The sequence below is a fragment of the Pipistrellus hanaki genome, assembly GCF_964339955.1.
Source record: "Pipistrellus hanaki genome assembly, chromosome: 4".
Classification (NCBI taxonomy): Eukaryota; Metazoa; Chordata; class Mammalia; order Chiroptera; family Vespertilionidae; genus Pipistrellus; species Pipistrellus hanaki.
The window spans coordinates 35,158,943-35,176,583 of NC_140506.1; the positions used below are offsets into that span (position 1 = coordinate 35,158,943).

The window sequence follows — 17,641 nt, forward strand, 5'->3', positions numbered from 1 at the left end:
GTGGCTCTTCCACAAAATACCACGGCCTGGGTATTTTAAAGGAGTGGCGTTAAAAGAAGTTTTTTGTTTGTTTGTTTTTGTTTTAATCTGGCTCTCAAAAGAAATTCAATCGTTGTACTGTTGATATTTGGCTCTGTTGACTAATGAGTTTGCTTACCACTGGTCTAGAGCACTCCATGATCACTCCATCAACAGGGCTATTATTGAAAACTAGAGGCCCAGTGCACAAAATTCATGTGGGGGAGGGGGGTTAGGGGGGGAGGAGGGTTGGGAGGGAGGGTGTCCCCCAACCCTGCCTGCACTCTCTCCAATCTGGGACCCCTCGGGGGATATCCCTGTGGGATCAGGCCTAAACCGGCAGTCAGACATCCTTCTCACAATCCGGGACCACTGGCTCCTAACTGCTCACCTGCCTGCCAGCCTGATTGCCCTCTAACTGCTCCCCTGCTGGCCTGATCGCCCCCAATTGCCCTCCCCTGCCACAACCCGCCTCCTCCACACTAGGTGGCAGAGATGCTGGGACCAGCCTCCTCTACACCGCACAGAGCCATGGAGTGGCCACCAGGCCCCACCTCCACTGTGCGTGCAGCCACCTTGTGGTGGCCATCTTGTGATGATGTCACACAAGGGCATGGCGCCACCTAGGCTTTTATTATGTAGGATGACCCTTTGATTATCCACCATCACAGACCCTATGCAGCAGTTGCCCATCCAACATGTTCTCCCTCTCATCCTTACAAAATCAGTTTGGTGTGAGGCAGCAATGGGCCCCATTTTTCTCAGGCTCCCTTATTTCTTTGGAAGTTCATGTGGCCTAATTCTGGCCAATGAGAGATAATGGGAAGTCTCCTAAGTGGGCCTTTTGGGAAAACTATTATTGCCCCCCCCCCCCCCCCGCCCCAAATGGGCTTCATCTGGCACACGCCTTTCCCCTTTTGTCCATCTCCATCCTCGCTGCCTGGAAAGCCCAAGGAGACCACCAAGTACAGCTGCCATCCTGCAGGCGTGAAGACCAAAGGCCCATGTCCAGGAGGCAACGTGGGAAGAAGAGCTCAGGCCCCCAGTGACCCACTCGGGGTCCTGCCCCACCCTGGACCGCCAGCCTCCAAACGGTCTCCCCACTGTGGTTAAGCCACCGTGGCCAGCTTTCTACTACCTGCAGCTGAAGGTAATCCAAACTAATACAGGCCCTGTGTGGGTGATCTGTCTGAATTAAATAAAATTTCCAAATAAATGGAAATCAAGAATTTGAAGTATCTTTTCTTCCATCTGCCCACGTTTCAATGGAGATGTCAAAGAAAAAGAACTCCAGAGAATGAAAGGTTGGTTCCCAGTGGTCTCTACAGGAATCATTCTGTCCTTCTGAGAAATCATATCAAAGCTTTTCCTCAACACATGAGGGTCGAGTCCCAATCACTCTCCCTTCTTCCCCGTCACACGGTGTCATACATGGTGTCACCAACAGGGTTCCCATGGGTCCTCAGCATCATGCCCTTGAGGTCTGAGGACATGTGTTCCCATGGCTTGGCTCCAGGCCAGCCTCACCCAACATGGAACTCAGTGAGGCTTCTGTACAACCTGAGGCATCTGTCAGGCCTCTTGGTCAGAGTCCAAAGGCCTTACTTGCACTCAGCCTACTTGTGAGCTCTCCCTGCGTTTTAATTAGGTAGTGTTTCTTTTCTACCCAAAAAAGATTATGCCCAACATTACTCTGCACGTTGGCACAGCCAGGGGTCTGACCCAAATGACCAAGGAGCATCGCACTGTGACCCAGCCATCCCGAGGTGGGGCAGAGGCTTCATCTGCTTTAGGGTGAGCCAGCTGGGATGGCGGACTTCCACTTGGAGGAAGTTCAGTGTACCAGCGGGGTTGAACTGGTGCTTTGTGCTGTTATGGGGAAATAATAGGTCCAAATTTCCACTTACTTTAAATGATTTCTAAGGCAAGGTCAGATGAAAAAATATAACCCACGAGGAAGACAAAAACTAAATTCCTTCTAATATAAAGTGTGCTGCCTTGGTACATGAACATTTTTTTTTTTAATAAATTTTATTGATTTTACACAGAGAGGAATTGAGAGGGATAGAGAGTTAGAAACGTCGATGAGAGAGAAACATCGACCAGCTGCCCCTTGCACACCCCCCACTGGGGATGTGCCAGCAACCAATGTACATGCTCTTGACCAGAATCGAACCTGGGACCCTTCAGTCCCCAGGCCGACGCTCTTCCACTGAGCCAAACCGGCTTCGGCTATACATGAACTTGTTGCCTTGCTTAAAGAAGTATCCTAAATGGTGCAAGTTTTTAATCATTTAACGTGTAAAACTGCTTTACTAAAAGTATGCGACTTAATGGTGAAATAAAGGGCACTCAAAAAATATCTGAAATAATCCTCCTTTTGATTAAACTAGAAAGGGTGCACATTTTCAATGGCTAAAATTATATGGTATTCAAATAAAGATATATACACACACACACACAATGAAGAGAAAATCTCCAATAATTTATTTGACCTTCAGTTTCACATTGTGAAAAAAAAAAAAATAAGTTTTACAAAACCTCAAAAATGTAGAAGCAGGAAAACAAGCACATATGAACATGAACACTTCACTTCTTCAACTGACACAGAGTTCTGTACGTGAACCACATACTCAATAGCCACGAGAGGGATATTATTCAGCTCTAATCACTCTTATTCAGACAGGTGTCAAGCCCAGAGAAAAGGGGGCTACACAATTATACCAGAAGTGGAAGGCTGCCCTTTGTGATCCGTTTCCACAGCAACCCGTCCGCAGAATGAGAAGAACCTTCTCGGTCTTATGCCAAGGTTTTTGTGTGCACTGTGGTGTGAATTGTATTTGCTTCAAAGTGTGGGACGTTTCACAGGGTGAGAATGGTCAAGTAGGGAGCCCAACGCCTACATCAATCCAAAGAGCGGGAGTCCAGAAAGTTCCCTGCAGGCTGGGGGCCCACCCTGACCACGGTTCCCTCTGGCTCCCTCTGGCTCGCACACAGTAATTAATACAGGATTCAAGGACAGACCACAACTCTGAAACAGCTGTAGAAAATTCATCCTGCTTTCAGAAGCCATGCAGCGACACACATCTCAGCCTATTTGCATCACAAACTACAGAGCTGTAACTGCTACAATACAACGCCACCCCTATGCATGCCGTCATTGTACAATTAGACATTTGCATTGCTTACAACACATCTAAGAGCAAAAGACTGACTGCCAGAGAGTACTGAGATGCTTTTATTCCAACGGCTCATTTATTTTGGTCCAACTACAGCCCACGTACTCATGGCATGGACGGGCGTGCACAATTAGTCTAAAGTTTCAGGTGCAGAGAAATGTTAAGGATTGATCTGTCATTAGACAGTGCAAACACACTCACAATGTAAAGGGTTCTTATCCATCTTAAACCTTATTTTCTAAAGCACAGTAACGTGAGGAACATCAATGAAAGCAGGGCCAGAGTTAACAAACTCCGGTCTTCCCCAGACACCTCTGAGGAAGTGCCTCTTCGAGTCTAATACTAACACCTATCACAGCACGTGTTTAGTTTAGTAAACAAAGCCCACAAACTAGCAAAGAATGTATTCACAACCAGTTCCCAACTATCCTGGAAAATCTCAACAGCGGCCACTGCTCACAATTCTTTGGTGTCTCGTGACCAAGTGTGTCCGTTGTGTGCACCAAAGAGTTCTTTCGGAGACTTGCCTGCAGGTGAGCACTGGGGCATACATTGGACTAATGTTCACATTGTCTTGGAGGACTTTGTCACACTTGCTAAGTGGTACAGCAAGAACAACGACGAATCCAGGTCCAGCAAATCGGGCGACTGAATTAATGTGTGATGGTGATAATGCAGTCTTCCCCCCCTTAACTGTGGTTATGGCAAAGCCTTCTCTCAGGGTAATAAATAAATAAATATATAAACTTCGGACTATGTCTTCACCTGTGCCCTATATACAGAATTATTCCATAGAATTTTCCAGGATTTCAGGATATTACATTGGGGGGGGGGGGGGGGGGAGGGGAGAAAAGAAAAAACACCTGCAAAGCGATTTGGTCCTTTCCAAATTTCAGTAGCCGAGACTGAAGGAGGTGACTCAGGTGGGAAGAAACGGGGCAGAAAGAAGCCTTCCCTCGCCGCAGGAGCCATCAGCATGCCCAGAGCCCATGAGACACCATGAGAAGTTGGCAGGTCTAAGAAATGTGACCTCCATGCCTTCCCTACCTCCTGGGTGTAATTTAAGTTTCTGTTTTGTAATCCTTCCCTGTCTTGACATTTACAAAACAACCCCCACCCTCCCATCCCACCCTCCAGTTATATTGCAAACTGTAACTCCAAAGTTTTCCTTTTTGTGCAGCAGAGCACATCACAACAGCCACAAAAAAATTGTGCAAAACATACAACCATCACACACGTCCATACACGTGAACACAACTGTAAGCATTGTTTTCAGCATGCAGGCATCGAACAATAAATAGCTAAATCTATAACACGTTTCTTACCAGCCCAGGGAAAGCTTAAAGTCACTTATAAATAGAAAAGATCGTCTACCAAACAGCTACCAACAACGCCCCCATTGTTCGGAACCTTCCTGTGGGGAGCACAACCCCTCGGAGACTGGCGGGCCCAGGGCTCCTCTGCAGCCAGCTTCCCTCCCGGCACTCCAGTCGGGCTTTCAATCTCCAACGGCAGCTGGCGAGGAGGCTTCAAGCTTGCTCCTCAGAGAGAGGTGACAACCATTTCAAATTTTACACATAAATGGTGGAGCCCATGGAAATCAAACGCTGAATATGGTACAGCAAGGGAAAGGGCCCGGCTTTTCTCTCCCTTTGAGGGGCTGATTAATGCTGACATTAATCCACAATTACAAGACAAGGACTAGATCACAGGTTCATTCATTCATATTTAAACCATGTGCTACTTGCACTGAAAATCCCACCCCTCCCCCACCCCCTTCCTTCATGTCCAGTTGGAGCATTTACAAGGTGCAGCCAATCGTACAATCCAGGTCTTGTAACAACTTCTTCTTCTTTTGTTTTTTGTTTTTCCTCCTTTCCCTTCATTAAATTTGGCCTCTCCAAAACAGAAATCATTTCTTGAGCTAAAAAAGAGGGAAGAGATGTTTGTTAGTAACCTCAAAATCTGAAAAAATAAATTAATTAAATTAAAACTCAGGACAGAGCTGGTCAATATTGCTTCTAAAGGTCTTAATTACATGTTCAGTAGAAACTGTGCAGATATGTGAAGTGCTTGTTATAAATGCACACACACATGCATGCATGCATGTATGCAGATGGCTGGCCCGATGGACACAATGGGGTCCACAGAAGGGCCTCCACGTCTTTCCTAAACATATCCGTTCAAATCCAAACCTATACGTCTCGGTGCTGCTATCAGTTGCCATCTTGTGCTTCCAACACCTGCAATTCCTCTCCGTGGCAAAGCAGAGCCACTGTGCAGCCATCGCCAGGGGGCCAAGATTCCTGTGCAAACCTTCCTTGCCCATTTACCGTAAAGGATTCCAAATGCAATTTATTCGCCATATAGACGGCAGACGTATTAATCCTCTCATTTAAATGCATCTCTGCTATTCATTATGGCAGAAATCAGTCTCGCTTCCTTTCGTATGACAACATCCCTGGCTCTAATAGCCCAAGGCTGGAGTTTATTCTCAAAGTGCATCCGTCCGCACTTGGGAGGCACCGGCTATGGTATGCAGTGTTACTACCTACGGAATCCACCAACGGTCAAGTGTGAATGCAAATTCAAGGTGCCACAGCCAGGAAGCCTGCACTTTTCACGGGAGCTGGCGTTTCCTCACACCACCCACCCTCCCCACTCGTCCACGTCTGATCTGATACAGGGAAAATTTTGCAAACGGTGCATCTTTCACACGGTCACCCTCGCGAAGCCCATTTCCAGCCCTATCCCTCTATTCACAAAGGGAACTCAGGAGGGGCCACGCTTGAATTCTTCTTGCTTTTGTGTGTTTAGGGCTCTGATTCATTTCTTTGGCTGTTTCTTTAGGCAGTTTCATAACAGTGATTCAAGCTCTCAAGGCATTCTTTAGACTAGTGTCATGCCCCTGCCCCCATCTCCTTATAATCTATATATCAACAGTAGGCCAAAAGAATGTATCTTGAAATAATATAAAGGGGGGGGGGGGGGGAGAGAAACCACCAAAATAAAGGGAAAACTCTAAAAAAAAAAAAAAAAAAAGGAAGAAAAGGAAGAAAGAAAACAAAGCAAAATCTAAATGCTCTCAGGTTGGGGCCACACAGCACCATGAAAACGCAGACTAATCAAAAGTAATTTCCTTTCTGCCCATCCCACCCGTTGTCAGAGCAGCAGGAGTCGGTCAAAATCTCCCTGATGGATGAGCTTTTAGACCAGGGGCAAACTTTTTGTTCATACTGTATTAGTTCCTTCAACACCTCCTTTTGAGGAGCAAAGACATGTCCCGAGGTTTTGGCGGCCGTGGAGTGATACGTACGGCAGCACCTCTTTTCACTCCATGTAGCGTAAGCGTTTTAACGCTGTCTGCGTGTAGTAACCTTTAGCAATTTTAAGCAGCACCCTCCCTGTGGGAAACTGCAAGAGTGGCTTTGATCAGGCCAGAAGGCGACCCTGGCCCTGTCCAATTTCATTGTTCTATGCTGGACTCTCCGGCTGCTAGCACCAAGGGCGAAGAAGATGTTATTTCACGTAGAACCCAGCACTCTCTTTGCTCCATTTCTTTGGGACCAGAAGTGTGTGACAGGGTTCAAATTTTTCAGGATAAGACGTATTCAAGTGTTTGCATACACTGGGCTGAGGAAAATGAGGCACCAAAAATGAAGTCTAAAGAGAACCAGAATATAATAGGCAGAGACACCTCATTTTCCCCACCACACACAAAGCTAATTCCATTGCAAGCTGAGGTCTACATGGAAGGGAGGAAAGAAACCTAAGACTATTAACTGGCACACTGACTACTGGTATAAGCCAGGCTCTGGGCTAGGTATTTTCGCCCCCCCGCTCCTCAACCCTCCCACAATTTACCCAAGCCTGAACTGGGAACAGATCTTAGGGGAAGTATAATGCAAACCACTCACTGGACAAAGGAGCCAAATCCAGAAAGGTCCAGACTCCAGCGTAGAACCAGAACCAGAATGCACATGTGATCTCTTTTTGCCTCAACTTCCTTACCTTGCTCCAAGGGTGCCAACCCATTCCACCAGCGAGCATTCTCAAGTACCGCCACCGCTGGCAATTTGGCAATTTTTATGGCTCCCCTGTGCAAACAGAATCGGTTCTGGACTAACACCCAACTCAGTGTGCTGTTAATTGATGCTTTACCCTCGGAGGTTCTTTAAAGCAGCTTTAGAGGTGAGTCATGCATTCGTATCACCAATGAAACAACCACTTGCAGAGCATTTGTTTATTCAGGATTACTGAGATGCCAGCGAGGCTGCAAAAACCAGTTTGGTGTGGGGCGCCGTTTGCCAACTCGCTCCCCAGAGAGGCTCCTGGCTGTGCCTGCGCCTCTGGAGGAGTTTCATTCCGAGGAAACATTACAAGGCTAAGAACGCTACTGACTGGAATAGGCTGGAGGAGATAACTGCAGAAATGAGATAGAGAGATTACGTGTGAAAGAAAGTGAGGCCAGTTTTCGTGGTGTTTTTCAATGGGCTGTGAGAGAAGAGGAAAGAAAAGACAAATGAGTGAAAACCCCACTTTGCTTAGGTGGCCACGACCCCTAGCTTCTTCTCTTTCCTTTGGAAAGTTCCCTTCAAAGGTGTGAGACCTGCTGGAGAAAACAGAGCCAAAAGCTTCCAAGGAAGGAGTTTAGTTTTCATGGTAGCCCCTCCGAAGCAGCGTTTTAATTTTAGTCTATCCTTAGTAATTGCAATGAATGGGCCCGGGAATCACCAAAACAAATCAACACACTGTGCTCTGCACTGCCCGCAGACCTGCTGAGGTCATTCCTGGGATGACCCTAAGACTGCCTGACAGCTTTCGAACACCGCACTGTGCAGGCCTATTAATTATTTGAGCCAAGAGTATTATGTACTCTTAAGTACACAAGACAACCATTATCTACTCAGATATATGACACAGAAGCACAACTTTTGTTGGCGCCGACAATGGGGTCAGCCTGTCTGATTAACTCTGAAAGGCGGGTGCTGTAAGAGCAGTTTAGATGGCTCAGGGCGTCCACACATCAGGCCAACGCATACAAGGCAGGTGCAGCCTTTTACGGGGGCAGACCTCAATTCCCCTCCAGCGTTAACACATCTGAGAAAAAAATTAAACAGCCTAGTAAATACTTTTGGAGTGAATACACTAAGAATAAATTTGAGCCCTCAATTTTTTTTTAAAAAAACCACATTTCATTCCAGAAAGGGTTTGAGGAAGCAAAACGTATATCAACAAGTATCTCCTGGGGGGTGACAGCGATATGGAGTCAAGTTGATGAAGGGGCAGTTCAGCATGATGCCCGAGTACTCGCGTTAACCCGCTCTCAGAGCAGCCCTTCAGAGTCAGCACCCTCTGGAGCCAGGCTGCCTGGGTGCATTTCTGGACCAATTCCTGCGCCCACTAAGCTCTGGGACCTCGGGCGGCTTCCCTGTGTGCACGAAGTGTTTTCCTGTGAAGGGCACTAGGAATGATACCTCACAAGGCTGCGTGGAGGATGCAATGAAACGATCCTTGTGAACACAGCCCAGCTCCAGACGCGCAGCGAGGGCTCCCTGAATACTAGTTGGCGTTACAAGCACAGGTCTGGGTTTCTCAACCTGGTGTCCCCTGGAACCCCGGGAAACTTTCCAAAATGCTGACCACCGGGCTCCGCTCAGATCACACGAAACCAAGTCTCCAGGCTGGGCAGCTTTTGCAAAGCTCTTTGGGAGATGCTGAGGCTCAGTAAAGGCTGAGAACCACAGGCTTACACATGTTAGAGTGTGGGGGGCGGGGTGTGTGTGCAGCTGTGGTGCACACAAGTGTTTTAAGTTCTGGGATACAAGCTCTTTAATTTTTGAAGGTTTTGCAGTGCTTCTATAGGGTAGGCTCTATGGACCATGCCTCAGGCCGCAGGCAAACTTGCACAGCTACCTTCGTTACACCCATACTTACAGCCTCACGGACTGCTTACCTCGTGCCGCTCACTCCCTGCGCGACGCACCGCGCTTAGGAAGGCAGGTGCTTCCAGGTGCTGACGAACGCGGTGGGGATCAGGGAGTAGGGGACCGTGGTGATGCTGTTCCACACGTCCAGCGTCGGGTCGTAGCAGTCCAGGGTCTTGCACCGCTGGATGCCGAAGTACCCGCCCACCACGTACAGCTTGTTCCCGGAGGCCACCGCGTGGCAGCTCATGCGCTTTGCCGTCACGTCCCCCACCTTGGTCCACTGGTAAGTCTCGCTGTTGAACTTGTAGGCGGAGCAGGCGGAGAACTCCGTGTCTCCCCCCATAATGAAAATCTGGTTCCCCAGCACGGCGGCCGCCGTGTAACGCCAGGGCTGGGGGCAGGTGGCCGGCACCGTCCACCTGTTCTCGCACTGATCGTAACACTGGACCTTGGGGAGCTTGTCGTGGCTGACGCTGGTGCCGCCGAACGCGAACAGCTTGAGCTTGGCGCTCACCACGGCCGCGTTGCTGACGCCCTCTCGGAGCGGGGCCACCATGGTCCACTTGTTGGTCGCGGGGTCATAGTGCTCCACCTGCTTCAGGGAGACGGAGGGGGAGGCGGGGAGGCAGCCCGTGGCGGCCGTGTGGCCCCCGACCACGTATAAGCAGTGCTTCAGTTCCGCAGAGCCGTGGCCAAACCTGGCTACGAGCATGGGGGCGGCTTTGGACCACTCCTCGTGCAGGGTGTCATACACCCACACATCTTTCGAGACCCCGTTCTCGGACCCCCGGCCCCCGGTGATGTACACTTTGCAGCCGATGGCGCACGCGCTGAACTCTTTCCTGGGGCTGGGGATGTCGGCCTTCGGGATGATCTCTTTGGCCTTCTGGTCCACGAGGTACAGCTTGTCGCACATGAAAGTCTGCCCTCCCAGGAGGAAGAGGGCGTGGCCGGTCTTGCGAGGCCGGGCGCAGAGGCTGGTGACCACGCCGTCGTTCTGCAGGATCTTCAGCTTGCACCGGATGGCCTCCTCCACGATCTCCTTGCTCTTCCTCTGCTTGGTGATGAGCTCCTCCATGGCCACGTTCTCCATGAGGTAGATGGCGGGCAGGAGCGCCAGCCTCACCGTCTGCAGCAGCTCGGGGAGGTAGCAGTAGCGCTTCTTCAGGTCGTAGCTGATCCAGTTAATCGCAGACTCGTACACGAGCCTTTCGTCCTCCGTCTCCAGCTCCTCGCTGGACAGCAGCTGCACCACCATGTCCTGGGGCAGCTGGAGGAAGTCTTCATTCTTGCGGATGGTCTGGAAGTTGCTGAGGCACATCCTCCAGGAGAGCTCGTAGAGCTTGGTGCACTGGTGCGCGTCGGACAGCAGCAGCATGCCCAGGCAGTTGGTGGGGTGCAGGTTCTTCTCCAGGAACTCGGCGCAGGCGTCCCGGATGTCCTGGAACTCCAGCATGTCGCCGGCTTCCAGGAGCGACTCAGCGTTCTCCTCGTTGATGATGACCCGGGAGGAGTACGCGTAGTCGAGCAGCAGCTCCAAGACCTCGGGGTGGATGGAGTTGTCGAAGTTGACCTCGCTGTCCTGGCTCTCCTTCAGGCCGCCGCTGAACATGGCCTCGAAGTAGCGGCTGCAGGCGGCCAGCACGGCGCGGTGGCAGGGGAAGGTCCTGTTCCCCGCGTGGAGGAGGACGTCGGTGAAGAGGCGCTGCTGCCGCAGGAGGTTCAGGTGGGTGAGGACGCTGTCGGCGTAGGACGACTTGTGGAACAGGTAGATGTTGATGGAGCCGCTGCTGGCCCGGGACTTGCGGTTCTCGTGCACGCTGACTGACATTTTGTTTCCACTCCTGGAACACAAAACAAAACCACTGAGGGGGGCTCCCCAGGTGTGTAAAACAGCGGTACAAAGTAGCGATCCATGGGGGCAGAGGGAACAGAACTGTTTTTGCTGTGAGCTCTGCTTGCCTCCTGTTCCGAATCATGGATGGCCGGCCCATTCCTGTACCGAGTCAGAGACAACTACCTGTAAGGAGAGGCATTCCCGGCCACACTGGTGAGCTGTTTGAGCTATATACACTGTTTAAAAAAAAAAAAAAAAAAAAAAAATCACTGCTTGAAAGCAGGTTCATCTTGGAAAACCTGACTGCCAACTTCCAGGATCTCGAAGTCCTTGAGAATTGCATGTCAGCATAAGCCGGGAAAAGCGAGGTCTCATTCTCACAGCTCCCTGTCCCTGTCCAGCTGATTCACTGCGGGCCACTTACAATGCCAGGCCTCCAGCCCTCGTAACGCCAGGAGAGGCACCAGCTTAATGCCCTATGCAACATAAAGCCATGTGTAAAACAAATACCTGCTAATTAATTCCATTAAGAACTCCTTTGGTTAAGATGCGGTCTCCCTGCAATATACAATGAGTAGGAAATGGAACATTAAAGGCGCAGGCTTAGGCAACTTCTCCAATGACAGGATCCTTATTTAAAGTTACAGATTATTCCCAATCAGACAGCTCTAGCGCTACAGAATCCTAAAAGTGGATCCTAATAGACACATTACCATCTATTGATCAGCAGGCTTTAGTGAAGACACAGAATAGATTCTGATCACAATCACCACTCATCTTTTTTGCTCTGGACAGCTTCCAAAATGAGGGTTTAGGCACATAAAATAAAAGAATATTTTTTAGCATTCTCATGAGCGCTGTTTTTCTGTTCTACCTGCTTTCTATCAATTCTTGGAAAACCAGTTGCAAGAACAAAGGATCTATCTGCCCCTCTCTTTGATTAAGAAATGCATCACCAGGACCATTCTTATTACCTGCTAATGCCGGCATCTGCAAATAGGGAGTTCGAGATGCAAACATTGCCTTCTCTAAATAAAAAAAAATACACACATACACACACGAATGTGCATAGACTATGCATGCATGTGTATTTTGCCAGCCATTGTTAATCTTGGGCCACCCTAGAAATTATTTGCTGACTCAAGGGTTCTTTTTCTCAGTATCTAAATTGAAATTATAGCAGAATCTAATGCTATCTTCGGCTTACCTCGGTGAGTAAATTGCAGGCTAAAGACGTAGGAAATCCCTATCACCAATCTTCAAAAATTGAACCACATGCTTAACACACACACACACACACACACACACACACACACACAGTCACAACACTCTACCTCTCTTTTACTTCAAAGGAATAAAGGCTTTAAGCATCTGCCTGTCAAAGGATTCCTAAGGAAGTTGTTTATCCCAGGAGAGTAACCTGGGTGGTGGTTACAGTATCTATTCCAAGCTCTGAACAGCCAGCCCTTATAGCACAGCTGAAACCTACGGCCTGTTTATTTCCTCCAGCCATTCTGGTATCTATGTTTAATTTATATCCCAGGAATGATGAACAAATGCAAATGAGTAACTGACCACAGATACCAAGCTGCACTTCCCTGTCCACCTGTGTCCCAGGAAACAAAAGCAGGTGCCTCACTTGCCCTTAACACACAGGCGGCATACCACTAGGTGATGCAACTTGTTTCCCTTTATTTTCAGAATGTAACTTTTCATTACCATAAACATGGCTTAGTGGAGGAAAACAAGCAACCAAGTCCCCGGCTCTGGTGTTACCAAGACTTGACAAACACCCATTAGTCTCCTATTAGTCTCCCAGACATAACTAATGGTAAGGAGCCAAATTTCACCCCCATCTCAAGCCACGCCTCTGCCAGCCTAGTCCTTTTTCTCACCGGTGCTCCGGCTGCAAGAACAACGGGTAGGATCCTATGGGAATGCACCAGGTTTCCAAAGTGTTAAAACATCTATTGGTATCCCTGAAGCTTTACCACGGTAGCTTGTCACTTGAATTAGTGCATTCCACCTGAAGTACATTGAGGAAGATTTTAAGATCAAAAGATGCTATAGCCGAAACCGATTTGGCTTAGTGGATAGAACGTCGGCCTGCAGACTGAAAGGTCCCGGGTTCGATTCCGGTCAAGGGCATGTACCTTGGTTGCGGGCACATACCCAGTGGGGGGTGTGAGAGAGGCAGCTGGCCCATGTTTCTCTCTTATCAAGGTTTCTAACTCTCTCTCCCTCTCAATTTCTGTGTAAAATCAATAAAATATTTTTTTTAAAAGATGCTATAAAATCTTACAAAAATCCCAAGTGAGTAACTATATCTTTGTTTTTTAAAGCAAATACTGCCAAAGCAACCTCAAAAGCTGTCTCCATTCAGGCTAAGAGCAAATGCAGCTCTGGCAGAAGAATGAGGGACCTGTACACAAGGTGCATAAACACCAGAAGCACAAGGGCAGGAATCCCAGGAGCCCAGAACACATTTCCCTGGTAATGTCAAACACGACTCACAACCAGGCCCACCCTTAACAAAACTGAAGAAGACCTGAGGATCTGCATCTTTGTGCATCCTGTGTTGATGCACCTGCATTTTCCTGATTGGCCCTTAAAGCCAAAAGGAAGAACCTAGCCTGTCACCGTGGATAACATCAAGGTGGAGAAACAGGTTACGATCAAAACCCAATATTCTTGCAGCAATATTTGATTAAAACAAAAGTATATTTGAAGGTCCATGGAAAAGGTTGCTTTCTGGTTTAAAATCAGCAAACATCCAAATACCATCAGGAATCATTTATACCGTCACTAAGCACACCTTCAACCTCAAATGAATCATCCTTCTGGCATTTTCTAAGCCCCCAGAGAAATATTTGCATGCCAAGTAAGTGTCCAAAAAATGCACACATATACTTAACCTGCAAAGATGAGAAAAGGGCTGCTATTACCCTGAACATCAAAAGGGCTTCTAGGTACAGGAACTTCAGTTCACGTAAAGCTCCTTACCTACGCTCTCTGCCTCCAATTCTGGATGTCCCTGTCACATCTCTTATGTTTTTGAACCTGATCTCAATGCAATCAAAGAAAAAACGAAGCAGATTTTTTTTTGGGGGGGGGGGGGGCGCGGGGGGAAGCACTTACATTATTGGAAACAACATTATGAATAGATCTTTTTAGCAAGAAAAGCATTTCCCCATGCAGCCCCCCTTCAAACGCTCAAAACCCTCGCAATGCTCTTTAACAGGCCGGCCGGGTTTCAGAGCGACAGCAAATTACAAGCCCAACAAGTTCAATGGTTCACCCCCACCCCGCCCACCAATTCCTGTCCTTTGAAACGAATGATGTTACACTAATGGCCAAAGACTGTCCTTTGCATGAGAAGAAATTAATTTTTCAGAGGGAAAAATTCCAGGTTTCATTCATTTCCTAGACATTTCGCCAAAGTGAACGTGTCCCCAGCAGGGCAGCATGGATGTCTGCGCGTGGCCCAAGCCAAAATTCCCTCCACCGGGTAGGGCGCAACGTGGGCCAGCAACCCCGCGCGCTGGGCCCTGGAGCCGGGGAGGTAGGAGACAGCGGGAAATGCACCCCCAGGGAAGCGCCGCTTCCCGAGGGCAGGGGGCTGGAGGGCGGGTACCATTCCCAGGCGGCGCCCCCGGGTCCCCCAACCAGCTCTCCGGGGCGCTGTGCCGCCCAGGGCAGGCCCTTCCGGCGGTGCCCGGCTCCTGCATGTAATGTGGGAGGGCATCGCAAAACACGGAGGTCTCCACCCCAACAAGGGCTCCCCATCTCCTCCGGGCTGCGCACCCCCCTCGCGGACGCACACTCCCACACACAGGCCAAGCGTGCCCTGAAACCCGCGGAGCCCGCAACAGGTCCGGGGCGGCGGGGGAACTTACGGCAGAGACGGCCGGCCTCGGGGAACAACTAAGCTGGGTTCTGGCCTCGTCGCCGGGCCGGGAGGCGCCGGAGCGGACGTCTCAGCGCCGGGCGGGGAGCGGGCGCGATCTGCCCGGGCGAAGGGACTGCGTGCCGGGCGCCGGCCGCGGGGAGGGACGCGCGATCCCCACGCCGCGGGCTCTGGGTCCGCGACCCACGGAGCGTGTCCCGGAGCGTGTCCCGGGCGGGGAGAGCCGGCCCGCGGCCGCAGGCGCCGCGGCAGGAGGCGGGCCGTGCTCGGGGGGAGGGAGCGGGGAAGCGCCGCGCGCGCCGGCAGCCGCCTGGCGTCCGGACTGGGTCTCCGCACCGACCGGCCGCGCCGCTCCGGCTGCCCGAGCAGTGCGCGCCGGGCCCGGAGCGCCGGCTATAAGAGGGGCGGCGCGGAGGGGCGGGGAGGGAGAGGGTGGGTGTGTGTGAGTGACACCGGAGAGGGAGGGAGGGAGGGAGGCAGCCTTCGGAGGTGGGAGAGGAGGAGGCGGCGGAGGAGGAGAAAGCCGGAGAAGAGCGTGTCGGGGGAGTCAATCGGGAAAGGAAGCGGGGGTGGGGGACTGCGGAGAAGGGAGACAAAGCGGACGCAGTGTCTCAGCCATCGGCGAGCAGCTGCAGCCCTCGGGGACCGCGAGTGGACGTGTCCCCAGCAGGGATGTCTGCTGCGAGTGAAAAGTTTTCCCGGGTCAGAGTGTCTGAGCCCCCTTGGCCCGGCCCCGGGAAGGGACAGACCCAAAGCCGAGGCACCCTGGGCAGGCCGGCGAGGGCAGCCTCGGAGCCCCCGGGAGGCTCCAGAAAGGGTGTCGAGGAGCGAGCGGGGGCCCGCGGCACGCGCCCTGGGCGCACACAGTCCGCGCGCCGGATGAGACCCCCGGAGGGAGGACAGTGGGGTGAGAAGGGGCGCAACTTGGGACCCTCCGGAGACACTGTATGTGGGCAAAGCCGGCTGTAGGGTTTCTCGTTGGCTGTAGGGTTTCTCGTTGGCTGCAGGGCCAAACAGACCCAAGCCCCGGGCGTCTCCCCGGTGCCCGGCCGCTCTACCCCGGACGCGGGGGGCAGCCGGAGCCGGACTCTGCCCCACGCGGCCCGGAGCCCGGGCGGGTCCGGAGGGGCGTGGCCCGGGCGCCTCACAGCCAATCGCCGCGGCCGCTTGATTCAAAGCGAACGGCTCAGAGGAGCCGCGGCGCCGCCCCGCTCCCGGGCGGGGCCGCCTCCCGCGCGCCGAGCCCCGACCCTTCCGGTCCTTGATCGCTCCGCTGTGTGCGTCTGGGAGTTCAGCTAAGAAGCCGGCACTCAAGTGTCTGAAGCGCCGCGGGCCGGGAGGAAAGAAAGGGAGCTAAAAACATCCGCTTTAAAAATATATATATATATATATATATATATATATATATATATATATATATATATATATATATATATATATATATATATATATATGTGTGTGTGTGTGTGTGTGTGTGTGTGTGTGTGTGTGTGTGTATGTGATTTGGAATTAAATCTGTAAGTGACCTGCAGAGGTGACCAGTCCAGCCCACTGGTGTGACAGGTTAGGAAACGGAGGCCCCGGGAAATGTAAATTGTCCAACTGGAGAGACAGCACAGCCAGTCCTCGGGACCCGGACCTGCAGCTCAGCCTCCCCGCACCCCACCCCCCAGCTTTCTTTCCCGTGCCGGACGCAGACGGGATCCCTGCAGGCTGAGGCCAAAGCTGCTGACACCAACACTGTGGGTTCTCCATGCTGACCCCACTTTTCTTTCCCCGCGGTTTCCCCTGGTATTCGCGCTGAGAAACTTGGCTCCTTGCAAACAAAGAAAGAGAGTGCCCTCTGAAGTCCTTTGTTAGCATCAAGTCGTCAGCCTCACTGTGAGCCTTTACAAATCTGTTCCGTGTTGTAAATGTGTACGTAGAGAGTCGCAGCTCGAGGCTGCTTCACAAAGCCGGCGGCCGGATGGGCTGCCTGGTGAGGACCACGTGCGCAGCCCCTGCTCCTGGCCGGGCCGCGGATAAAACCCGTGGAGACAGAAAGAATGGAGACGCCGTGGGCGCCAGCGATGGGTGCTGGGAGGGTGGGAGGTGGGAAATGGGCAGCTATTGCACAGGCCTTTTAGCAGCTTGTTTCTGTAGCCCGCGGTGAGGTGTGGGGGAAGCAGATCAGGTGGCCTCAGGGCGCTTTATAGGAATGTATTGTCTGCCTAGGTGCTAGGTCAAAAGCAAGCCAAGCTGGTTTTGAAGACCAAATGTTATTGTCTTCCTTTAGGGGGTGTGGGGGGGGGGGGGGAGAATATTGTGTTTAAGAGATTAACATTTCCTCTCTGTAAGAAGTATTTCCTTCTAGTGTGGTCTGGCACCATATCTACCTAGAACTTCACCTAGGCAGGGGCCCAGCCTAGAAATAAAACACAGCTCAGGCCTGGCTGGTGTGGGTCAGTGATTGAGCGTGGACCTATGAACTGGGAGGTCAGGGTTCCATTCCCCAGCGGGGCCATGGCTGGAATTTTGGGGCTCAAACCCCAGTGCTGAAGGGGGGTGGGGGGGAGAAGCATGCTGGAGGCAGCCTATCAATGATTCTCTCTCATAATCATTGATGTTTCTCCCCCCACCCCCCACTTCCTCTCTGAAATCAATAAAGCTATATTTAAAAAAAAAAGAAGAACAGCCCAGCCAGCGTGGCTTAGTAGTTGGGTGTTGACCTGTAAATCAGAAGGTCACAGTTGGATTCCTGGTCAGAGTACATGCCAGGGTTGTGGGCTCT

General features: G+C 51.1%; 1 protein-coding gene across 1 annotated transcript; it reads right to left on the reverse strand.

Annotated features, from left to right (window-relative positions):
• Positions 1 to 2,482: 2,482 nt before the first annotated feature.
• On the reverse strand, positions 2,483 to 15,254 carry ENC1 (ectodermal-neural cortex 1). The gene is made up of 3 exons (XM_084882618.1): positions 14,861 to 15,254; positions 9,154 to 10,971; positions 2,483 to 5,121 (listed from the first exon to the last, which is right to left on the reverse strand). Exon 2 carries the CDS (start codon positions 10,956 to 10,958, stop codon positions 9,189 to 9,191), a length of 1,770 nt encoding a protein of 589 aa, XP_084738744.1. The 5' UTR covers positions 10,959 to 10,971; positions 14,861 to 15,254; the 3' UTR covers positions 2,483 to 5,121; positions 9,154 to 9,188.
• Between the last annotated feature and the right edge of the window lie 2,387 nt (positions 15,255 to 17,641).

Coding starts and splice junctions, on each gene's coding strand:
- ENC1 (XM_084882618.1), bottom strand. CDS start 10,958: ATGTCAGTCAGCGTGCACGAGAACCGCAAGTCCCGGGCCAGCAGCGGC.